Source organism: Acanthopagrus latus, chromosome 23, assembly GCF_904848185.1.
Source record: "Acanthopagrus latus isolate v.2019 chromosome 23, fAcaLat1.1, whole genome shotgun sequence".
Classification (NCBI taxonomy): domain Eukaryota; kingdom Metazoa; phylum Chordata; class Actinopteri; order Spariformes; family Sparidae; genus Acanthopagrus; species Acanthopagrus latus.
The window spans coordinates 7971785-7997915 of record NC_051061.1 but is presented as its reverse complement, the minus strand read 5'-3'; the positions used below and the strand labels follow the sequence as shown (position 1 = coordinate 7997915).

At 41.3% G+C, this 26131-nt stretch overlaps 1 protein-coding gene across 1 annotated transcript in view; it reads left to right on the top strand.

Moving 5' to 3' along the window:
- arhgdig (Rho GDP dissociation inhibitor (GDI) gamma) overlaps positions 1-22334 on the top strand; it is a 29133-nt gene extending 6799 nt beyond the window's left edge. The window contains exons 2-6 of the mRNA XM_037087569.1: positions 4934-5107; positions 6160-6243; positions 14698-14771; positions 18186-18249; positions 19324-22334. Of these exons, the coding sequence (XP_036943464.1) occupies positions 4934-5107; positions 6160-6243; positions 14698-14771; positions 18186-18249; positions 19324-19523 (596 nt within the window). The 3' untranslated portion in view covers positions 19524-22334. The remainder of the gene's footprint in view (positions 1-4933; positions 5108-6159; positions 6244-14697; positions 14772-18185; positions 18250-19323) is intronic.
- The last annotated feature ends 3797 nt before the right edge of the window (positions 22335-26131 follow it).

The window sequence follows — 26131 nt, the reverse complement described above, 5'->3', positions numbered from 1 at the left end:
GAAGATGCTTTCAGAAGCTACTGGGGTAATGAGGCAGTTTTATGGGCGTCAAAGAAAATCCAACAGTTAATATCACATCGCAGATGGGGGGCTGAAACTGTTGGAAGACCGCACACACACACACACTTCCACACATGTAAAAAACGCACATGCACACACGCTGCTGACTTTGCGCTAGCGTTAGCTTGTTTCTAACACCAGATTCACACAATATGGAGGGTGTTAGCCCTGCGTGTTTTGGCTCAATTCAACTGCTGTTTCATGTTGGGCAATGAGAAGAGTTGTCTCTCTTCCTTTTGTAAGTGATAAAACTCATAATAGAGTGGAAAAGCTCTTTAAGAAGTCAGTTCACTTCTATAAAGCTTAACTCAACTTTAAAATGCCATTTTAATTTGATGTTCCCCGAACAAATGTTACAGAAAAGTAAGCATTTGCATCAGATTCGTTAAGAGCCTCAGTGGAACTGGTGAGAAAGGCTGACATACTTATGCGACCACATACCACAGCTTTGAAAGAAATCCATATTAAAACGCTCGGTTGTACAAGAGAGGAAATCTCTGCAGACCGAAACCTGCCTTTTCAAATAAATGTTAATTGATACGGTTACTGTGACAGGTCAGCAGTCTTGAGATCAAAGAGGAGCACTCAGATGTCAGGAAACTTGTTTTAATAGCAGCTCAGAGACACGTTTCATATGCAGTGCGGGTCCATGTGTGCACACGCACGCTCATGCAGAGTTTGATATGTAAATACGGCTGGGTGAATCATTTATGGACTATATCTGACATACTGTTGAGTTTCATGTGTGTGTTGAAGGGAGCAATCAGCTTTAGATGTTTGTGTGTGTTTTTTTTCAAACCAGATTGTTATTATTTCCTTTTTAACATCGGCAACTTTGCATGGAGACCTTTTTAAAGCGTGGTAAGATCACGCTCTTTCAATAAGCCACCATGGTGCCATGCTTTCTCATGTCTCTCTGAGATCTCAGAATAACTATTGTCTTTGTAGAAAGATATGCAGAGTAAAACTAGTTTGGCTTATTTATGGCATTTCATGTTTTATGGATGTTTAATATTTGAACCAAGGAAATGCATGAATATGTATTGTTTGTTCCAAAGAACATGTTAAAAGACTTTGTCAAAAAGACAAATTGTGTTTATCTGTTGACCATTTATTTTTACTATAATAGAAAGGAAACACATCTGTGGGGCTTATGGTAATTAATCTACCAGATAGATTTACGAAAAAAGCTTGAAGTGTGGAAACTAACCTGTCTGATCCTTATCCTTTTAATTATGTATATGATGTGTGTTAGGTACTGTGCCATTTCCCATGGAACTATCTTACCATCTGTTCTAGTTACGAAACGATGGGCACAATGCACATTTTTGTCCAGTAAAAGTGTGCGAGGAGGCACTCAAACTGTAACAAACTGTAACAACCTGGTAAAATGGAGTTGATTGTTGGAGTCTGAAGAGGAGAGACTCAACGATCAACTTCTTTCCATCCACTGTCATGCTATTGGGACAAATCTGTGTCAGCACACTATTATAAACCTGTAAATAATCCACCAACTTATTTAGATTTAAAGGAGGAAAAAAATCAACAATACATTATCACTTGTTGCCAATTGTGATGGGGCGGCTGTAGCTCAGCTGGTAGAGCAGGTCAGGACATGACATGACCAAGTGTGAAGTGATGACTTTATTGTCCAAGTGTCGACCCCAGAAGGTCACTAGCTGTAGCGCTGCATGCTAACAATTTACCGCCCTCTGTGCTGATGTGTGTGGCAGTATGTTAGCCTTATCTCAAAAAAATGAGAGAACTTCACTGCAGCAAAAATCTTTTATCATAAATAAATAAATAAATAATCTGTGTAGAGGTACTCTTTTCCTAAATATTGATTTGAGTAAAACTACAACCAGGGGGTTAAAACCATCCTGTTAAATATATATTTACAGAAAAAGTGAGCACTGTGGGTGTGTTTGTGCACAAGTGTTTGTATGTGTGTGCGCATTAAAACTGATAGGCCACTGGCTCTCTCCTGCTGCGAGTGAAAATAAATGCTCTGCTGTGTGTATTCAGTCACATAAAACAGATCCACAGCAAAGGTGATGTCACTGCAAGGGGAGTTGAAAGGGTTGCCATGGTGACGGGTGAAGGCAGCCGTGGTTTGGCCCTGACTGGGTGGGGTGCTGCTACAAACACAGAGGAGTGCACGGGTACACGTGTACATCTGTGTGTGTGTGTGACACTTGCATTGGCTGGTTAATGTTCCCATTTAACGCATTTGATTTCCGCTAATGTTTACAGAACACTGTGTGACTGTGCATTTATATGCATTTCTCGACTGTGTTTGTGACTAAAGGGTGTGCGTGTGTGTGTGTGTGCGTGCGCACTTGTGTACTCTCTGTGTCATCCAATTACCCCGACACACAGCTCTGAGCTGATGTACACCGAGCGGTCTCATTATGAACAGTAAAAACAGAACCAGAGGCTATTACACAAACCTGTTACAACACAGTAAACAGGCATCCACAGCACAGTTCGTGTCCTTGTTTCCTGTTCTCCAGATGATTAGAGTCCGGAGGTATGCATCGTGCGTTTGCGTCGGCGGCCATGTAATGTTTTATTGTAGGATATGATCTGTCCTTGTGTGTGTGTACGTGTGTGGGTGTTGTCCTTGTAAGTTGATAAGAAGAGAAGATACACGCATAATGTGAATTTTCACTCTTTAACAGCGTTTCTCAGGCTTGAAAGCCGGGTATTAACCACAAAGACACTAAGTTACAAAGACAGGCAGCAAGCATAACATTAAAGACTTGAACACTTCATTACATGGCTGTTGTCCTTTTAACAGATTATGAGACAAACATAATATGTGCCTCTCTCCTAAACCATAAAATGGTAAAGTATGAATCTATTTATTTATTCTACAACCACCAATGCACTGAAAAAAGGACTTCCCTATCTCAGCCTCAGAATTTTAGGATCCAAAAGCACAACTATGCCAAGTAACAAGGAAGACGGCTGACTCTAAAGACTTAAACTTAAGTCCTAACAATATGTCCGCTTTTGTTGTGATCAAGTTACATCATTGCCAATGCTAAGCCTGTAATGCAGTCATGAAGTCATGCGTCACAACAGCGCAATAATTTTGACAAAACAAATGCTGACTTGACGCTCACTTTGACGTACAAGCTGGTATGAAAAGCAAATTTTAAAGGAGACCTACAGCATTATGCTTTTCACCTTCTCGTGTTTTTTATTATCTGTACTCGGCCTTATGAAAGATCTTGATAGTTCAAAAGTCTACGCTAATGGAAGCTCATCTCTCCCACCAGAAGCACTGATCCTGAAACACATTGTCAGTGGTCCAACCTTTAATTTTGTGACTTTGTGTCATCACACTACATCACAGATTCACACATTTTTAGCATTTTTGCCCAGTGTCCTATTATGCAGTTAAGAATTGATTTGGCACAGCTGCTCTGCTGTAGTTAGTGGTGTGGGCTCAGGTGTGTGTGAGCTGACTTATCAGAGCCGACTGGGCATCAGGAGGGGGACCTTAAAAAGACAGGAGCTCACACAGTGTGTTTCAGACAGAAGGGGAATACAGAGCTGCAACACTGGACTGTATGAGTAAAATTATGCATTTTTTGTGCATTAAAGCATGTAGATCTATCCTCAGCAACACTAGGAACCCTTAAAATGGGGATGATATGTCTACTTTAAAATCATTTTAAGCTGATTTCATATTAAAATGTCCCATAACATATCACCGCTTTCAGTACGGACGTTGATGCATCTTGATTAATAATAGCATGTGCCATACTTTCTCTCTGTCTTTTCAGTTTGAAAGTCTCACCTTTATTTTGATATAAATTCAAAATGGTTAACATGTTGACAATTTTGCAGAAAAGCATGTTTTGTCCATTAGTTTAAATAGAACTGCTGTGTTTTCATGACTGCTGTCAGCTGTGGTTCTGTCCAGCCAAATCCTTCCAGTTATTATATTTATTCCAGTCTGCAAGTATTCACTCTCTGGAGGTGCGGATGAGGTGGAGATGCTGAAAATGAAATTTCAGCTTGCAGAACACATTATCAAATGTCTGTAAACCTCAATATTGAATCAAAATCCCTGATGAAATCAGACCCCGGATGGCTGGAGCTGCCCTACATACAGTAATATGCATCTTATCCCAGACAGTAAGGCAATCTTGCCGGTGCTGGTTGAGTTTTGAGTCACTGAAATAGAACAGAAATATTTACTGCAGAGTATCTGTGCTGCAAATGTTATTTGCCCTCTGCTTCTCTGGATTTTCCAGCTGAATGTCTAACAGAAGACAGCTTTGAATGTTTTATTTTATTTTATTTTTTATACCATCAGGAAAGTTACAGGTGCATTACATTTTCCTCTGTCCAACAGACAGGAAACTGTTTTAATTTGAGATGGCTTTGATTGATAATCATGTACTCAAGAGGACTTGGATACAATATAAACAACTTTTGCCACACAGACATTTGAGCAAAAAGCAGCTTCCTCTCAGTTTAACAGACCCATTCATTCTGCCAATTTTGCGCCTGTATACTCTAGTTTCCCAACCAGGGGTAACTGTACCTAAAAGCAAGGGACCAGATGCTGGGTCCATGGTCTGATTTGTGTCAGTTTTGTGGTCCTTGACATGAACAAGTGACAGTTAATGAGCTTAGAGTAGGACTATTGGTACAACCATCCACCTTCCACGGTTCTCATTGGTAATCACAATAGTGTGAAATCATTACTGTAAGTAATCAATCCAGGGTGAAGTGAATTCAATGGGAGAGAGTATAGGACATCAAAACTGGTTGGAAACTTGTCCTGAGAACCACCTTCAGACAGTGCAACATCTTGAAATGCCTCTTTAACGGTCTTCTTCCTTCTGTCTGTAAGGTCTAATGGCTGACAAAAAGGATTTGCCTATTGAGGAGGAAGAAGATGAGAGAAACCTAAACTACAACCCCCCGGCCCAGAAGTCTTTGGAGGAGATTCAGAAAATGGACGAAGATGACGAGAGTCTGGTCAAGTACAAGCAGACCCTGCTGGGGACAGTACCCATTACAACAGGTGTGTGTGTGTGTGTGTGTGTGTGTGTGTGTTTGTGTGTGTGTTTACTGTTTACCTGAGGTAATAGAAGAGCTGGTGATTCACCCTGATAGACAGCGTTACTGCAGCTTTAACAGTACCATTCGCTCAATATAATGACTCGGTACATAGTTTCTCACAGTCATCAACTTCCGATCACACCCACAAACAAAAACACGCACACACACACACACACTGGAACAGACCTGCTTGCCTCAGCATCTCTAATCCAGCAACCAGGCCATGACAGCTGATATCAGTAGACTAGCTCTGACTCCTCCACTGCTGTAACCCAACCTCACCTTATCTACATCTTAGTAACATTGAATTCATTGGGAAAGGCTGAAATGTGTTGTTCTTTCCTGAATAGAAAAGCGGTCCAGTCAATAGGGAGAAACAAATACATTTTAAATTTCTTTTGAGTGTTGCCATGAAGTCCTTATGTTAGTAAATTTACATTGCTGTTTGTCATAAAGATGGTTAAATATCATCTATCCTCAGTTTTGTGTTAAACAGCTCAGTGAACTACATCGTCTTGCCCAACACCAACATGGCTGCCTCGGTACAGAAAGAAGTATTAGCAAAGGTGAAAATCACAATAAAACTTGTCACGTTGACAACTGCAGTTATGTGAAAGGAGAGTTCGACAGTTCTGCGAGCAGTAAGGCAACGTATAACCCACAGTGTTTAAGTTACTGGTCACAATTCGAGCAAGATGGAAAAATCATTTATCTCTCTCCAATTACTGGTATTAATATTTTTTGCCCAAATAATGTCCCACAGCAGTCCAACAGAGGGACTTCAACTTTCTATTAAATCACATGCAGTTTCCTCTTGAGCCACAAAAAGGCCTCATACTACTTTTTTTAACATATGCAATCGTACTCACCAAGACCTATAAACACACATTACCCCATAAGCATCTTCAGCTGCAAGAGAGCAAATAAAGTTTTTTTTTAATGTTGAACTATACCTGAGTATAAATTAGTGAAATGGCTGAATGCTGTAATCACCACACTGTTTTTCCTCTCCAGACCTGTCTGGGTCGAATGTCCAGGTGACCAGACTGACCCTGCTGTGTGACGAGGCCCCTGCGCCATTAACCATGGACCTGACAGGTACGCTTTGCTTTTTGGCTTTGTCACCCTCTCACTCCTTTGTTCGTTCGTCTCTATCCCTCGGTACTTACCTCCCTCAACCAAGGCCGGTGGTGGATGTGGTATGGTGCTGCTATGCCCTCGTGTCCAGTATGGTGACACAAATATCCGATCTGCCCCAGGGCAAGGCATGTCAACCAGATCGTGCTGCATTTTGTGTGCAGAAAGACTGCAGTGGGTGTGTCCATATGCTTGAGAGAGGAGAGACAGCTAAATGTTTGCTTAGTGGGCAGTATTGACATCTTCCCCCCGGGTGCAGGCGACATGCAGGAAGGGGAGCAAGGTGGCTGTACATTTATGTGTGTCTACGTGTGTGTGTGTGTGTGTGTGTGTGTGTGTGTGTCTGCAGTGCATGGTAATCGGGTGGCTGCAAAGAGATTATGTCACTCCCTACAGGGGACAAAGTTGAGGAAAGGATCGATCTGTGAGTGTGCGTGTAGGTACCCTATCATCGACTAGTGTGTCAGGGTGTGTCTGATAAACGGGACTACAGTTGCTGCGACTGAGTGCGCCCGTCTCTTTCAGGATTTGCTCGATTCTTCCTCAGTCCAAGGATTTCCCTGCCCATCACATACGCGACTGCACATACAATGCACACTCACGCAGAAGAAGACACCATCACAGACTGCTAATAGGAAAGGTCACACAGTTGCTAGGCGATGCCGACTTTGTACTATGCGGTGTCCTCTGAATCAAACGCAGACAGAGAGAAAAGTATCTGGCAGCCTTTAATGTGCATGTTTCAGAGCGGAATGAAAGATCTGCTGAATCGCTCAAAATGGAAGGAGCACGCTGTTCCTCCACACCAGACGGATCTAATGCTCTCAGACCTGATCTCAGTCAAAGATGATGGAGGAAGAGAAAGGCGGATGGAAAATCAATTGAGTAATCTCGGGTTGGCCTTTGGCACTGCAATTTTTTGAAGAGAAAGATTGTGTTACAAACGGGGAGCGTGGAGCTTGAAGGAGCACTCCACCTTTCCACCGATTATACACGCGAAGTTAACTGCTCATGAGGAGTACTAATCAGCCAATGGAAACAGTTGTGTTTGTGTCTGTAGCTCTAACCGTGATGACGTCATAGTGATGTCATCAGGAGTGTCAGTTATGGAATATTTAACATTTTTCATGGGGACCTTGCAGTGCAAACTGTAGGTGTGGAGGTTAAAAGATGTGGGTGTTTATCCAGGCAGGGAGTGACTAATGAATAATGTTGAAATGTGACTTTTATTAGGGGGCCTCTGATGCAGCAGATATGACCATTTCTTTTGAAGGTGGATTCAGACAACCACCTGGGCCCAGGTTTATTCATTCATTTAGTCTTGGCTGGAGACATCACAGCAGATAGTAATGGTGCCAGCCTGTCATAGAGAGGCAGGGAAGTTAGCATTGCTGTTGTTCCCTTGAACAAAAAGACAACAACAACAAAATTGATTTTTGTTCAATTGTATTTTGGATTATTGCAGAAAAAAAGGTTTTACTGGGCTTCTCACGACATTATGCTATACTCACCTTACAATTAATTGACTAATTTATAAGTTGGAACGGTAGAAATACAATAGTCTGCAACAAGCAGACTGGTGAAGAGGTGCGCCTCCATGTTCTGCACGAGGACGTTTAATGTCCTCGACAATCTCTGCAGTCTCATTAAACCACTTGTTACCTTGCAATTGCCTTTTTAAATAAGTAAACACTTCATAATTCAAGTGTTGGGTATTTACCAGTGTATTTTATGTTGCAGAACAAAACATGAGCAAACCAGTGTTGCAGCATTCTGTTTAACAAGTGAAGTAGATGGGGACTTGTTTTAAAATATTTTTTACATCATAAAGCAAGTCCCCGTCTACTTCAGTTGTTTAGCAGAATGCTGCAATGCTGTTTTTCTGTGATGCTCCAGAAATGTTTTATGGACTACAAAACTTCACCCGAATTTGGTGGTGGTGTATAGACAATGACAGAATTCTTATTTTTGGGCGAGCTGTCCCATGAAGCTCATGTTAACCACCGACCTTGAAGATAAAAGATTGTGAAAATGTCCCTTCCGTCGTTTCTTATATTTAGTGCTTCATCCACAGAGGCAGATGAAAACCCTTTGGTCTGATGTAGGAAAGATTCTCTGATATTCAAGGCCTCTTTGAGAAGGACTTGATTGTGCTGAATCCAAAGTACCTGTTTATCTAATGTGCCTGGAGAATCTCAACAGTGAAAAAAACTGTCTTGTCCACATTTCCCCTTGGACAAATGAGCGTTAGCTTTAAACTGGATGAATGTGTGTATTTGTGTTGCAGAGCTAAAGAGAAAAAAAGTGAGATGGCTGAATGTTATTGTGAGAGAAAGGCATCCTTAATCATTAATCTACCGAGTAAGCAGCAGTGTAATAATCGGCCCTGCTGGTGTATCGTGTTGCAGTCGGATAGCCGAGCCGGCACCAGACTGGATGCGAAATGGACTTTCCATCGGTGGCTGAATGCATTAGAGACCTCATTATACACTATATGCTGTTACCGATGCAGCATGGTGCTCTCAGTGATGACGGGCGTTTACTTCTTCATATGTGTGTGTGTGTGTGTGTGTGTGTGTGTGTGTGCGCGTTCATGTTCGAGAAAGAGAGGAAAAGGGGTGGCAAAACACACGGAGAAGCTTGCATTGCATTGCACCGTAGTAATAGAATCGTAGACGACACTTCCTGCACCCTTGAGTGGTTGTCCCCTCCAAGACCTTTCACATCACGGAGGCGGTTTGGTTCGCATGTTTCAGCCTCAGCTTCTCAGTTCACAACTGCTCCCTCGTGCACTCAGAAGGTTTGAGTACATCAAACCTCTGACTCTGTGTCAACACAGACAACAGCTGGACAGGCGGTGCTCGGAAACGTCTGCTTTCTGCTCCACAACAGTACAATTCATAATTTATTGTTTATTTTGTGTCCGCACAAGAGCCGTTGAGCATCAACCGAAACGGATCATGCGGTTTTGTTCATATAAACTACTGTAAAAGTGGGTTCAAACTGATCATTATCATCCTGTTTTTAGCCAAACCGAACCGAAAATGGGCGTCCATCACGACCATTGATGATTTTATCCCATCTAGTCCATGATTTTGGACAACAACCAATCTGGCGCATTCCACCAAGTCCCCGCAGAAGGGGCCAGCCGTTAATGTTTTTTGTGGCCTTCTGCGATGTGCTCTAAACGTTGACCAATTGGAGCGCAGAGCACTCCCTCATGCACAACTGTAAACTATGGCAAATGGCGAAAAGGCATGATGTCGATGGTGTTGCAAGGGGTTTGATGGCTGGCAGGTGCATTTCTGTGTGGACCTTCCTCGTTCTCCCTGTGTTAGCATTGATTACATCTGAGTACTCGGGCTACTTCCTGACACACAGCTTAAACGGCAACTCTAAAGTGCCTGTAGGTGTGAATAGGTGTGAGACTGATTTTTCATCTCTAGATTGGCTCTAGCCCCAGTGACCCTGCATAGGATGGTTACAGATAATGGATGGATGGGTGTCTGTGAGGTGGAACAGTGAAAGAGAGGAAAGTCACCGTTGTTTTTCCTTACTGTTCTTTTAAAGGCTTTTTGAACTGAAAACAGGCAGTATGGGGACACCATCGCTGTTGTTTACTGAAGTCAGTCTTTAGTGCCTCCTTCCCAATGACATCATGCCTGTCATGAAAAATGGCAAGTTTTTTGAACTATCATATACAATTCACACTCATTTTATTGCCTGGGTTGTTTTCATGGTCGATCGTTGTTCAGATCAGGAAACGCAGCCAACCATGCAGCCATGAGATCCAAGGGTAAATTTGTTGCTCAAAATATCCATCGTAAACCCATCACAGAATGACTTCTGTACTGATGTTGTGCATACTCACTTTTGCCGTTGCACTGAGGGGTTATTACAGTGACAATAACATGTAAAACTCTCTGCTTTAACTGCAAATGAAGCAGTTTAGATAATCTGGCTACAACCAGTCAGACCGCTCTAATTTTTCTTGCCTCACCTCATTTTCTGTCTGACATGACACTTGCTCTTCCTTATTTTAGATTCATCCCAGCCGGTACATCACTCCCTTTTCATCAGCGCTGCTGCTGGCCTGTGACTTGAAGTTTTAGGTTTTATTCTCGCTCTCGAGAAATCACACATCTTTTGTCATTTCAGTTGCTGCTTTTGTTTAGAGGAATGGCCCGAATGTTGATGCGTTGGCATGCGAAAAACACTTTTCTTCATGCTGAGCTGATAGCACAAAAACAACTTTTAATGTGTTTCCATGTCTCAGTGGACGCAGCAGCAGAACTGCCAGAGGTACGGTGTTCACAAAAAAAAAAAAACGTATACTGTGAGCACAATACTGTGACCTAATTCATTTAGAACTGTACGTTGAAAATTGTGCCATTTATTACAAAACATTTGCCCGAGACATGTTTTATTTTTATTCTTTTTCTATTTCTCACTTGGTGACACACCGCACAACCATATTTCCATGCTGTAAGTTTTAACACTACACTCTGGTCTATGGTGTATGGTGTGTCAGACACTGTACAGTGTGTCCTGCTGCCGGGCCGCGCTATACCAGACATTATCCTCAACTGTGACTTCTCGGCGCTCTGGTGCCCTAAATGTAAGCACTGGCTTTGTTAAACTTTCATGTTCCCTCAGGGTTGTTTTGCTGAGCACGCATACTGCTTCACATTAAGTCACACTTATCTCACATCTCTACCGAGCATTTATTATGCACTGCAGGTACATATAATGTTAGTAACATGTGACCCATTGAAGGGGATGTGGTTTGTGAAATTCATCTAGTAATGGGATGAATCTTTTTAAAAGCGGCAAGAAAATATGTAAATTAATTCAAAAGACCTGGATGCTAGTCTCTGAGATGGCAACAGCAGAGGATGAAACCTTCCATGTGCGTACAGCAGGGGAGGAAGAGGATGTTTGGACTGCAGGGCCAATTTCTAATCTTTCTTTCGTATCTGAGCTTAATGAAAGATGTCTCCGATGAACTTATTGCTCATTTGTCATCCAAGATTCTTATTGATTTATTTCATTAAATATAATTACTTCACTGAAACTGCAGCAATGAAAGTTGCAGCTTCCCGGCTGACACAAGATCAGACTTATCCGACTGCCGTGTCTGATACGGTTATCAGTACTGTTGGAAGGAGTGTATTTTTTTGATCAATGATTTAATTAAGTAGTAATATCAGGATGTTAAATGCCCATCAAAAATAGAGGAAAAGTTCAAGTAATAGATATTTTATAATGACAGATTTTTCTGGTGAATTCATGTGTTGGCACCATTTTTAGCCACACTGGCAGCATTGTGTTATGGGATGGATTACCATGGATTTAAAAGACATCCTTTTCATCCATGGGATGAATTACTTGATTTATCCCACGGTGATTCTCTGACTTTTCATTGGGTGCCATCATTAGAACAAAACGTCAGCGTGTTCAATACTTTGTTTTATGGCATCCGCATCAGGCGCAGCTGCACTTTGGTTTAACTTAACTACTAGCACAACAAAACTAAAATGGTTTATATTATTATCGCTGTCACTGTTAGCATGTTAGCATCCTGTCATTAGCGTATAGCTCAAAGCACTGCTGTGTCTAAGTGCAGCCTCACAGAGCTGCTGGCTTGGCTGTGGAATCTCGGGCGCCGATCACGCTCATCACTACAGGCGTGGCTGCGTCAGAAAAACATTGGAAAAATGTGTTTTGGACAAACAGCATCATGCACCATAAAGTTGAGAATTTAATTTTTTTTTTTACTTTGGTTTAAAAAAAGAAAGAAAAAATAGACAGAATGCAAAGAAGAAAGGGTTTCGACATTATTTCGAAGACGTCTGTGTGTTGCGTTGCAGAGATATCTGCTTAAGGTAGAGTGCTAACCAGTTAGCCCTGACCTGTCCTGTCTCGTAATATCACTCTGGGCCCCCAGTCCTGACCACTAACTGCTGCTAATTGTAGCTGCCATTAGCTTGTAAGTGCTGTTAGCTGTGCAGCTAACAGTTACTAAAGCAGAATGCTGCCCTGTATTCATTTGGAGAATGTAAACCGTGAGATTGCGTGAAGTAACCGCACGTCTTTATCATATGAAAACAGTTGTTTTGCTGGCTACACATTTCTAGCAACATGACACAGTGTGATCTGCTGCTTCATCGTGTTATACTGTTGCCTATCAATCTGGCCCCTTTACGTGATTATCTACCTTATTTACTGTTGGGTACTTAAATCTTCAAGAATGTATCATATTTTATAAACTGCATTTTGAATTAAAATTCTATTCAAAGGAGCCAACTAGGGTCTGGTGGCTTAAATTGTCAGAAAAATGTTAAAAAAAAAGTGCAAGATTTTGTAATTGCATAAAGCTCGTCTGATATCAGAATTATTTCTGTTTTAATTATTGTTGGATTTTAGATCAGATTAATATCATATAAGGATGACACTAACACAAAAATACTATATTTTATACTATAATGCCTGTTATTCCTAGTAGTATTTAGTATTTTAAGTCATGAAGTTGCAGGTTTACGTTAAATTCATGTCTACTGGTATGCAGCAGCTATACAAAAAAAATATTAAAAAAGAATTGTATTTTTATGGCAGGTATTGTTAAAGAGATCATAAAGTAATCTAACATGGTGAATCAGATATTTCATTCTGTAGATTTTGGGGCTTTTCTGGCTAATATTATTACAATCTACTCAATATTTGCCAAGTCCGAGCTCCAGCTGTGTGTTAAGTACGTGGGTTTGCCTGCACATGTGCATCCCTGTGTGGATAGACATGTATGTTGTGTGTGTGTGTGCTTGCGTGTGTGTCTGTGCCTGTGAGGAGAACAGGTAGACAGCTCTCCACACTGACCTATTTTCTCAGTCAGACGCTCCCAGGGGAGGTCGGCATCTTTTCTCTTTTCTCTCTTCGTCTCCAGAGACGGGAGAAAGAAGGAGGTGGAGGAGGAGACGAGAGAGGAGAGTCACGTACCAACACTTCATAGAGGGAGATAGACTGAATGGAATGAGGTTGAGACAGAGATTGGTGCAGTGAATAATGTCACCAAGGAACAGCTTCATTATCTCGATAACATGCATTTTTGATTTCATCTAATGGGGAGTTTCAAGTGTTTGATGTGGTGGTGTAGCGCTCCCAAATCTCAGGGGGACGTGTAGATTCTTAATCAAAGTGAGAACAGTCAGTCGACACACGCAGAGTTGGGAGATTATCATCAGGCTGTTTCTTGGAGGCTTTTACTTAAAATACCACAAATGCATATATGTTTAATGTGGCTGACACTGGAAGGAATCAAACCTCCAACCCTGTACAGGAAGATGTACTCTCTGTTTGTGTGTGTGTGTGTGTGTGTGTGTGTGTGTGTGTGTGTGTGTGTGTGTGTGTGTGTGTGTGTGTGTGTGTGTGTGTGATCTGTAGGCCACTTCCTTTCTTTGCCCGATCTGTCTTCTTCCACACATCACTGTTGTCTGTTTTTATTCACCTCATTCCTCTATCTCTCCTTCATCTCCTCCTCCTCCTCCTCCTCGCCGCCTTCCTCCGTTTCTCTCCGTCCATTAGGAAGCACTCAGGCCTGATGGTCGGGTTTTAAATTGAGATATAAAGTGATTAGGCAGTGGATGCGATTTTTGATTGTGATGTGCTTTCACAGTGATCCGGGATGCTCCTTCCCCCTTCAGTATGAACCCATTCAACCCCAATGCCACGACAAAGACAGTTTCATTGTCCAAAGAAGATGTTCTGGTTTGAGAGTCACTGGGACACGAATGCCAACTTTAGATATGACTTAAATTCTTCCTAGTTAGCAGAAAAATATGAAAGGAAAATGCATTGATTGTGTGTATGTGTGTATGTATGTATATATATTTGAATATATATGTGTATGATTTATTAGAATGCAGCAAGCCCCATTCATCATATTGTACATGATGAAACAGCTGCTATTATATTAAACTTAATGACTTTTTCATACTGCATTTTGATATATCATTTGATCTGTTCTAATAGTGATGCAACTGCTGTATTCCTCTAAAAGCAATATGGAAAAGGAAAAGAATGGTGCAAAGTGGATTCAAAGAGGGCTAAAAATAAAGACAAAAATGGCAAAAAATATTTTAATGAATATAGATAAACATAAATTAACAAATAAGTAATGAACATATAAATGAGTACTTATATTCTTTTGTGTTTTGTGGACTGTTTTTCATTGAGGTTTTTTATTCCTTTATTTCCACATTTGTTTTCCTCGTACAGATTAATTTGTTTTGATGGCACTCCTGTGACTCCACAGTAGAACAGCAGGAATGTGACCTAACAGTGAGTCATTCTGACCCTCTGCATCAGGTGATGTCATACGTGTAAACCGATGAGTAATGTTTTGTTGTTGTTTGTTCGCAGACCTTCAAGCTCTGAAAGAGAAGACCCTCGTCTTAAAGGAAGGAGTGACATACAGACTAAAGATAGACTTCAAGGTAAGAGATGTACTGTATGACAACACAGATTGAATGAACAAACAGATGATCAGGTATTTACTGTAAGTGATAAAGAGAAAGAGGGGAAGAGAGAGAGAGAAAGAGAGAAAGAGAGAGAGAGAGAGTGTTTGTGCTGAGTAAGCCACCATGTACAATAAAACCAGACCACAATATCAAACAAGGCCATTATCATATTTAATGAGCCTTTTCGGTGCTCTTCTATTTTATAGTGCCAGTAAGGAGGAACGCTGGTGAAGCAAATCTGTCAGCAAGTTGGCTGCTCAACTCTGACAATTGATTATCCTCTATATTTCTAAAATTAGGGAGCGAGCCAGTACATTTCAGTTTCATTGATTTCAGCCAAGCGAGCGACATGGCGCCATGGTTGACACTGTCAGCTCTGGGGTCCGGAGGAGGGCTGTACCGTTAAGTCAAAGTATAGATATCATGTTAAAAATACCTTAAAACATCTAATATTAAGTGAACCAAAGTAAATGGAAAGTATTTTCTTTGGCAATAAATGTACTAACGTATCAAAAGTTAAAGCAAATGTTTCATATATTAACATATTATTTGTATATATTTATATTTGCTTTATAGTTTTTTTGTCTGGTTTGATGTTAATGAATCTCACTTGGCTAAAGATAGATATATAAAATGTTTTGCAGTGAAGTAACGTATTTGAGTAAATGTACTTAATTACTATCGGACAGATTTCCATGAAATGCGGCACAGATATACACGGTGCACGACAGGAAACCTTAGCAACTTTGGTGATCACCAAACTTATCACATGATGATTTTACACATCTTGTGAAATGAATCAAAAATTTAGTGTTAATTCAACAGTTGGGCAAAAACCTTTTGGTAAACTGACATTCGAAACCCCCAAAGGACAAATCCTCATGAGGTTCCAGTGAAATATCTCCCTAACTGTTGGTTGGATTGCGATGAAATATCGCGCAGACATTCACCTCAGGATGAAAAGAAACCACTTTGATGACTTCTCCTTTAGCGCCATCATCAGGTCAAAAACTGAAATCCGTGCAATACTTGGATTATGCAGCCTCAGCTGGAGTTTGTGCAAAGTGCCAATTAGCAAATGGTTGTGCACGAAGCATCGATCCAACTGTAAGAAAGGCAGAAAAGAGCAAAAAGAATCCAGCACGGTAGCTGGCACGACAACAAGCGAGGGCAGGGTCAGTGCCACCGCTGCTCCTGTCTGCTGCCTCCAGTGCTTCATTTCTGCTCCAACAACTCACCCAACTGATGGAGAAACTTATAAATCCTCATTTTCTCATTGACAACAGGTGTGAATCCTGACCAGTTCACCTTTAACATAACCAGAGCTGCTTTTTTTCTACTGTTTCTGCTGTTTTCTGGTGTGATGGCCAAAATGAGAAATCATTCAAATGTAAAACTCTAGTCAATGACTATAACTTCTTCCCCTGATCCCCCTCTCTCTATCAACTTCTGACTTTTTTTCTCTTCTCCCTTGCATCACCTTTCCTTTCACTCTCCTTTTCCCTCTCCGTGCCCCGCCTCCGCCTGCACTTGTTACCCCCTCTGTTTTCTCACACCTCCGTCCTCTTCCGTCTCCTTCTCTGCTCTGTTACAAATAACCCACTCAGTGTAAACACGCAGCAGCCATTTCCCATGCTCTTTACCTCTGTGTCCACTATAAATAATCACAGACTGGGGAGGGAGAAATACCTCTGAAAGGAGATGCAGAGCAGATATCCACAAGAGAAGGAGTGTTCCCAGAGACCACAGAGGATGTTTATAAGAGATTTATAAGATTATGAATTATTATTATGAATTATTCAACCTCTCTATGTTCGACCAGTTGGCCGCACAAATAAGACAAATGCACTAAACAAACAACAGTATCGACCGTGGAGTGCAGGCTACATTACTGCTGGCTGTTTTTTGAAATGGTCCGGAGGTGTTTAGAGAGGGAGCTGTCCTTGGAAACTACATTTCATCCTGTAGCGGCTGATAGTGTTTGTTCGTCCTATCTCTGAAATTCAGTGGAGCTGCTGCAAAACACACACACACACACATGTTGAATACCTAATTATCTGCTGCTTCAGGAATGGTTTGCAAGTGATTCGGATTGAGGGAACGATTTCTGTACGTGATAGGACAGTAAGAACAAAAGAGGATCGACATGAGAAAATTAGGAAAACCTGAGACGTGGGGAACGTTATTTGGCGTAAGTGGAAATGTAGGTTTGACAAGCAGCTTTTTGTTGAAATCGAGACACTGCATGGCTGGAGAGAGAAAAGAGGTCAGTGTAGAGTGTGTGTGTGTGTGTGTGTGTGTGTGTGTGTGTGTGTGTGTGTGTGTGTGTGTGTGTGTGTGTGTGTGTGTGTGTGGACTAGAGACAGAGGGTAGTACTCCAGGGACTCAGCCCTGGAGGAAAAGGGAGATGTGCAGAGAATGACCAAACAGCTGAGAGACTGCACTCTGCTGTGAGGACACCTGCTGGACAAACTGCATCAACTGCGCCCTCAAACGCTGCCTCGTCCAGAACAAAAGAGCTCTTTGTTTGTTTATTACACGTTCCCAAGAGAGGGAAAATTGTCTGTGAATTGAAACGTGTTGCATTGAATCCCTTAAAAAAGTTTTTACAATCGGGACTGATTGTGGGTTGGCTCGTTTGATCGTTTACTGCAGCTGAAAAGGGGATTAAAATAAAGTTATCGAAAGGGGCTCTAAACTTATTCTACACATGAAGCTGAGTTTTCTTGTCTGTCTGAGTAATACCCAGCCTGTTACCTTGGTGAAACTGAAAAAAAAGGTTTTTGAAAGAAGTGGGAATTTAGAGGGCAGGAGATAAAGGAAGGTGTTCAGATGCATAATGAGAAATGTTATATCCACGTGTCTCTGCCTGCTTCAGTTTCAACCTTTCAGTTGAAAATTTGTCTCATGTGAGTCCCTGACTTTATGCATCCCTTTGAATATATGTAGAAAAGATTTGCAGACAAACACATTTTTTGTTTGCTTTTGCCAACTACCTGGGGTTTTCTCTCTGTGCACACAGAGTTAGCATGTTTTCATTACATCTTGTACTCCATTTTCCTCCCACTAAAAACACCCGAACACATGCATGTAGACAAACTGGACACTCTCTATTGCCTGTTTTGAATATGAGTCATCCCTGTGATCGACTGGTGAACCAGTGTACCCCACTCTTATTTCCCAGGGTGCAGAGAAAAGCAGGATAAAGTGAGTGTAGACTGGATGAATCCATGTGTAGTTGTGGTCATAAAGGAGTAATAACCTCTAGCAGCAGGGGGTTAAATACATGTAACGTCATTTGGGGTTCATGCTAACTTTGGGATGCTGGTTTTGTAGGTAACTGACAGAAAAGTCCATGACAAGATGTGATGAAACTGTGTGTGTCTGCAGGTGAACAGAGAAATCGTCGCTGGCTTGAAGTACAATCATGTGATCCACAGAAAAGGGATAAAGGGTGAGTTCAACTCAGCTACTCTAAACAAAGTGTAGGGTTCTCCTAATGATGCCATTCATAAAGTGACACAAAGACATAAAGCAACTGAACATCGATCAATGTTGGTTGTCATTTAAGACTTGCAGTTTGACTGAATGCCTTTTAAAACAGATAACGATAAGTGTGACAAGGCATCCGTCATGTCTGCTATTGCGGGGTAAAGCTCGAACATCAGTCGCTGCGGCGGACAAAAAGAAGGAGTGCAGTCGTTACCACTCATGGCCAACAGTCTCCCCATTTATACCTCAAATATATCCTGCATGCAACTCAGTGTACATCTAACATCTGCAACCAAGTGCAAGGATTACTTTTTTGTTCAGCAAATTGTACCTGTAAAAGTGCACTATAAGAACAGAAAAATGATTTGTCAATCAACATCTACTTAGTGAAGAGCAGCTCTAAAGTGATCACATGATGAACCACATGCTCAGTGAGGGAAACGATGATCACAGCACTTATGTTATCAAAAACAGAGTTAGGATGAGTCGGTAATATGTTTTTTTCTGCATAAACACTTTCACTTTTAAAAATTTTCTTAAAAAAGATTATTCTATCGGGTTCTGTCCTTAATATTTCCAGGAGATTACCAAGTGAAATAAGTATAAAAGTATAGTATAAAAGAAAGTGAAGTAATATCCTGTCAAATATTCAATTTACTAGAAGGCCCCTACTCCGGATGATACATCTTGATTTCAGCTGATGTGTTATTCATCTTGATCAGTGACAAGTTTGCTTCCTGAACCACAATCACCCAGTATCAATTCTTAACAAACAATATTTTGTATTTTCTATGTATTTATATGAGATAGCTGCAGATGCAAATTATTTATATTTTAGCTGCATAGTGTCCCATTTTAAGTAATTGAAGTCAATAAATAAATTTGATGAACTGCTGCCTATATTACTCACGACCTGTAGACAGACCTCGGTGCGCAAAATCGTCAGAGCTTCACTTTAAATCCCAAATCTAATGTTGAGCACATTGTTGCATCTGGGCTCCGTTTACTGAGTGTCCATTTTGTGTCTGTCCTGCAGTGAACAAGGTGTCACACATGGTGGGCAGTTACGGCCCAAAGGCGGAGGAGCACGAGTTTGTGGGCCCGGTTGATGAGACGCCCAAAGGCCTGATGTCACGCGGCCACTACGGCGTCCATTCCCGCTTCATCGACGACGACAAGAACATCTACTTGGACTGGGAGTGGAACTTCGACGTCAAGAAGGACTGGGATCAATAGAGGGAGAGAGATGAGGCTACTCTTACCTTTTCGCCCCCTATTCTTCACCTCCATCTTTTCCCTCCCCTCTGTTGCCCTGTGAGAGCGGCCTTGCAGCGGCCCAAGACAGGAAACTCTCCTCCTCTTCCTCCTTATTCTCCTCTTCTACCTTTTTCATCTTTGTCTGTTTAATGCAGGTGCCCTGAAACCAGGCAGGGACCTTTAGAGAAGAGAACCCCCCCACCCCCGCCTTCTGTCCCCGCAGTTATATTGTTATTTTACTCATCCATGTGGAGCTGTCCACATGACGAGGCTTCTGGGATGATAAGTCTCCATTTTCGTTTAGTGTCATGCGTCTGTCTCCCACCCTTCCTACTCATCCTTTTGTGTATTCCTGCCTTCATAAAGCAGCAGTGGAGGCTCTGCAGAGGTGATCAAAGGAAGTCAGTCTGAGGCACAAAGGGAAATAATACATATGATGCATAATTACAAACGTTCGATATCTGTCAAACAGACTTTTCCAAAGAGAAGAGATGAAATATGTAAATACAGAGTGCATTAGTTTAAAGTTTAACAGTAAAAGTGCGCTGAGAGGAGCGACACAAGGCAAAGATACTGTGTCAGATAAAAAGGGCAGCCTGGTCGGAAGTTGGTTAGTCGGGTTTATCTGCCCGACTTTTCTCGCTCACCAACAGGTTCAGCTGTAGCTGGTTTTTCATCCACCTGTTTCTTTATGCAGATTAAAGAACAAACTGAGTGGAAATGCAGAAAATTGAAAAGGGAATATTGAAAATCACAAAAAAAAATGTTCTTTCCCCTGGCTGAGTCAAGAGTTGGTGTATTGTTGAAAACAAAATGTGACAAAGTGCAACGGAAACACACGTAGTGGATTAATGTGATTTAAACATCCACTGAAGCCTCCGCTTCACTGGAGTAATGACATAATGTGGAAAGTATCAGATGTGGAGGTTTAACGTTACTCAGATTATACATGAAAGAGACAGAAATGCCACATTAACACTATATTTTCTACACTGTTTCTGCCATTTGAGGTTTGGGTCTTCTTCTTCTGCAGTGGTGCAAAGGAACCCAACTGGACAGTTCGTGGCCGATCCGCTCTGCGATGTAAGAGTGGTTGGCGATTGGTTAGGGTTCGAGTTACCCAGAAGCCAGGCATTTAGCACCTGAGCCACACAGAAGTACAGAATGGATCAATAGTGGATGTAAATGCGCAATAACTCCCTTTGCTTTTGCCAATTTCCTCAAAAATTCAGTTAAAATGTGCGCTACATTTATAAGGAAACCTGGCTGGCTCATGGAGCAGTTACAGTACTGTAAAACAGCTAGCATCTGATCACACCCTCCACATCAGAATTCATATAGCTACCATTAGTCGCAGATCGAATCTGAGCACACAGACATGATGCCCATTACTAGAATCAGAGTGACAAGCCTTTCCGACGGTATCATCGTCTCCAGTGTCCATCTTTAATGTCCATAAATCGACTTAGAAATCGTATAAAAAGACGTTTCGTATAACTTGCCTGAGAATCATCATGTTTTTACAGTTTCTGAATGTGAAAGTGCTCTTTGCGACAGCTGTGTCACGGGTGCACTGCAGACTAATTTGGGATATTTTTTTAAGCTGTGCCAGTTTCCCGACAAATACATTGTGGGAGCTGTAGTTCCAAAACCTATGGCACGATTTTCCCCCCAAATAGCAGCAAGAAAGAGATTAATAGCAGAGGTGAAAAATTACATTTACACTGTCAGCCCTCTGGTTTAGTTTATAATCTCTTGGGATTCATCATTTATCTGATCATAGGGTTTAGATTGATTGGTCTGTTCGCTAATTAAGTTAAGGTGTTGAGTCAAACATGCAGATATCACAGAAAAAACATTAAGAAATAGTATACATCATCAACTTTACAAGAAGTAAAACAATACTTTGAAATTATATATAAAAGGACTCTCTAATCATCTAAATTTTGTCGTATCAAACCATTAATTAACTGTGAAGAGGAGACGCATCACCTCTCAAGATCTTTGACTTGTGTTCTTTTCAAATTTCAACATGGTGTGTCGTGAAATTGACGTTCGCTTTTCCAAAGCACCTGTCTACTTGAGTCTTTGTGGAGCAGACCAATTAAAGACTGTAACTGAACTGTGCATATTGTAGAAAGACGTGCATGTATGTCCTTTAGGATTTGAAGCTCTTTGCTCAGTTAAAAAAAAAAAAAAAAAGAAGAAAAAAAAAAGAACAAAACTAGCCCTTTCTAAACCTCTCTCGTATACCAGGGACAGAAGATGTGAATAAGATTCTGCTTTGAGCATTAATGAAACATTTTCAGGTGGTAGCTGAAAGTGACAGTCGATAAAACGTATGTCAAGGGACGAAGAGATTCTCCTTCAATAAAATAAGAAATATCATTATTGTGTTAAGTCTTTAGATATGATATTGTCATTGTTGCTGAACATATTGAACATTGAGATACCATTTGAAATCGTTGTGATCTAAGACTAACTGTAAATGTTGGCTTGTTGGGTGTTGCATGGTTTAGCAAGATTCTCTCTCTTCCTTTTTTTACGACTTTATTGTAAAATTTAACGTGGTTTTGAGAAAAATAAGATACTGACGCAATATCCAGATGTCAATGGTTGCCATAAATTGCAGGTACAGTATATCCAGGGATAATTTTTAAAGGCACGGATAGCTGGAAACATTCGTCTGTGTCTAATGCCCCAGCCTGTAACGATCAAGTGCTGCATCCGCAAATATTGGTGTCAACTCTAGTATCCTGTATCTTTTAATAAAGGCAATTCAAACAACCAGTGCGTCTCTCATTTCTCCGTTCGTCAGAATTCAAACCCAGTCTACCCACTCAGCAGATACTATGATTCCCTTTAAATGACAAAATCGGACTCATATTGAATACTGCTGTAGTTCTGGGACTCCTAACTAAATCAAATGCAATTTCCTTTTATCATCTAAGTGTTTCCACGCTACAACCTGGAGAGAAATGACCACAGGGCAACAAGAGCTTAAACTTTTTAATATTTGTTAAATAATATGAACACTAAGTCTTAGTTTTAAAGCAGTACTGTGGGAAATATGCCTTCTTGCCATGAGTATTTAAGAGATGATGTCAGGTACTCTAATATCACTAACTGAAATCAGTCAGTCAGTTAGCTTAGCTTAGCCAGTAACACGTTTGCATTCATTACTTGTTTAAATGTGGAAAAAATAGTGTGAGTCTGTTTAAGTAGTGCACTTTCAAGGCACTAGTAGGTGAATTATGTTGTATTTGCTCAGAGCAAGCTGTTTCCCTCTATTTAAACTCTTTATGCTAAGCTAAGCTAAGCTAACCAACTGCTACTGTAGCTTTATAACAAACAGACTTAAAGGAACTTTTAATCTTGATACTGATACCATGTTTTCCTTACAGCCTGCCATCTGGTCAGATCCCTGTCTTTACTACCCGGCAACCAAATCTGTGTTTGAACGGCCTTAAAACAAAGTCTGCTTTGTTCCACCGCCACCGTATCACAGTTATTTTTCACACATTATTTGTAGCTGCTTTAGCTCTAAAGATGTAAGAGTTGTATCGATATTCTCATCCACGATGTGTGTGTCTGGAAATGAAACTATCAGCTGAGTCTATTTGCGTGTTTGCTCCAGTGTTGTTTTTTATCTTTGAAAAAGCATTTTGCAGTGAGGCAGGTGATGGTTTTGCACCTCCTTCAAGGGGTGTCAGGTGGCTTTTAATCTCCGAAAAAAATTGCCAATCAATGTTATTACATATTTTACTTGAACAGACTGTACGTTGATGCCATTCATCACATGTAACTCATAAAGAGCACTAGAAAATGCCGCGACTCAATTTGTCTACTTCACATTGTCATTTTGTCCCAGACCACAGGAGAACCATCCTTGAGACCAGGTCAATCCACTCTTCCATTGTTCTGCTGTCATTTCTGCATTTTCAAAGCTCCAACTCTCCTAGTCATCTGTGAGCCAGTCCTCCTTGCCGGCCTCGGTCACTGCCGTGGTTGTGTTGTTGCTCCGGAGCGCCTGCTCCAGCAGGGCTCGCTGAGCTTCAGCCGGCAGGTAGAGAAAGAAATAGATCAGCGCCAGCAGCAGCAGGGCCAGCAGCAGAAAGAAGCCCCAGTCTGATGTCATTATCGGCTCCTCACAGCGAGCCTGCAGAAATGACTTTGGCATGGTGACGTATCTACTCGCTCACACTAGTGTCGTGGCAAGGTGAAAGAGTAAAGTGTCCAAAAGTTAAAAAAACCCATACATGTAAGGGAAAAAAGGCTGAGATGTCCACGGTTTATTATGTCACACTTTCAGCTTCAACAATCAACTAATGACTAAAATGGGAGAAAAACACCATATCCAGACTGTCCGTATAATTACACCTGTGGAGGAATCAGACAATATCAGTCCTTGAGACACAGCTGGTATTATAGCCACCCCTTATCAGTCTGGTTCCAGCTCTCTACCGAGCTTTTAAACTCCTCAAAAGATCCAAAGAGCACAAAGGATAATGTCCATGAAGAAGAAATTCACATTGGATTCCATGAAGTCAGCAAAATCCAGACATGAAATACAACATCCAGGAGGGTTTTCATTCAAAGAGCCTTCCTCTAGTCTCTTCACAAGGATGTAATCTTAAAGTTGGTTATATTCCCAGTTAGTGGTTGAAATTTAATAGATAAGGAAGCAAAAAGAATATCCAGTTTTGGATCAAGGAAAAAAGTAGTGCCTTGTGATTGAAAGAGATCATAATGAGTTTCTTCAGTGTTTCAGGGCTCTCCTCTTCATCTCCTCTCTGTTATCTGAATGAAACGTTTGTGATTCCCACTGAAACTGCGTAATGACACATGCATCGCTTTGTGTGTGTGTGTGTGTTTGAATATCAGTCTGTAGTCGCACCTGTCTCATTTACACGCACACACTTACACACACACACACACACACACACGCGCACACTGGCAGATTGGCAGATTGGCAGATTGGCAGACTGTGTTGGGTTATGAAATGCCAATTATATAATGATTCTTGATCTTCTTAGAACACATTCATACCTGGCTGTGTTCAGGGATTACTGGACCAGGCCCGCACTTTATTCAACCAACGTGTCTCGGTACAGTATGTTCCAAACAATGATTTGTTAACGCTGAGCCAAGCAGAGGTCACAGCATGATAGAGCTGGAGACCATCTTGCGACAGGATCAAACAGGCCGCGACCGATTACCCTTCAACATGTTCACGTTCCGACCCATGAGTATTCAGTAGTGATTACTACTATCATTACATAAGTTGTCTGTGGTTGGCTACACACCTGTAAAGGTCTGTGACGGCTTCTTACACGGTTGTGACGCTATCACGTTGGAGAAAACCTGTCCGCGGACTGACAGACAGACAGACATATAAACAGTGAGCAGAATACTCAAATCTTCTTCCCTGTTAGTTCATGCCATAATAGATGTCTATTTTATCATGATGACATACACAGACTCACTAAGTGAAAACTTAACCAGCAGATCATGGACACAGGAACTATGGGTGCTGAGGGGCTGCAGCAACCCATAAAACAAGGCATTAAAGAAAACATCAATTTATGATTAAAAGGGGTGATACAGACTCTCAGCAGACAGAGATAGTGTGAGAATATGATCACAAGTGTCGACAGGATACATAAGACTTGATTTGGTCATGAAGTCTGAAGTTGCTTTACTGTCGGTCAAGTGTATGAACTGTCCTGCAGACTGGAGTCTCTGTTAACAGTGACAAACAGGCAGATCTGCCTACAAGCTCACATGCGTCTTTGGTGCTGCGATCATCAGTTTCATAATGGAGTGGGGACCTTCTCTCCCTTTTCATCTCCTTGCTGTTTTTGGCTGCAGTTGATGTGGCTGTTGTTAAGGATGATAACTATTAGCTAATTATTAGCCAACTAATGGCCAATTATAAGTTATCTTGGTCATTCAAATTAATACAAAAAACATGAATGCCATTATATAGACTGACACCTCAGCACCACCGAGACCGACTTCCTGCATGCCTGCAGACGATGCTCTTGCAGCTGCTAATTAGTGTGGAGGAATGATTAGTGTTTGGAACCAGCTGAACATATGGATCCACAACACAAACAGTGACTGCTGGAGGAGTGGTTCAGAAAGATAAAAAGTTGTGTTTGTGTAGTAGTATATTGTAGAAGTAGTTGAGCTGTTTCTGCAGCTAACACTGCATTCCTAATGTTTGAGGACGGCTGGACTGCTGAAGATAACGCAGTTAAAGCCTTCTGTATCAATATAAGGACTTGGTGTCCCTGAGATGCAAAACCCCGCAACATTACAAAATACAGAAAAACAACGCCAGTAAAAACACAACATCCCGTCTTCTAAGCATGCTCGCAACACTGGACGGAGCGTTTCATCAGAGCCAGTGACCCCTGCCAGATAAAAATGTCGAGGGGAGGTTGCGGTGAGAGATTACGGACGTCACAGAGAAAAAAGTGAGTGACCTGGAACGGTGAGCAGAAACAGATGAAACAAATGCAATAAACACAATCCCCTGTGTCAAGATGATGGACTCTGTTCGTATTGTCCCCAATCCAAAA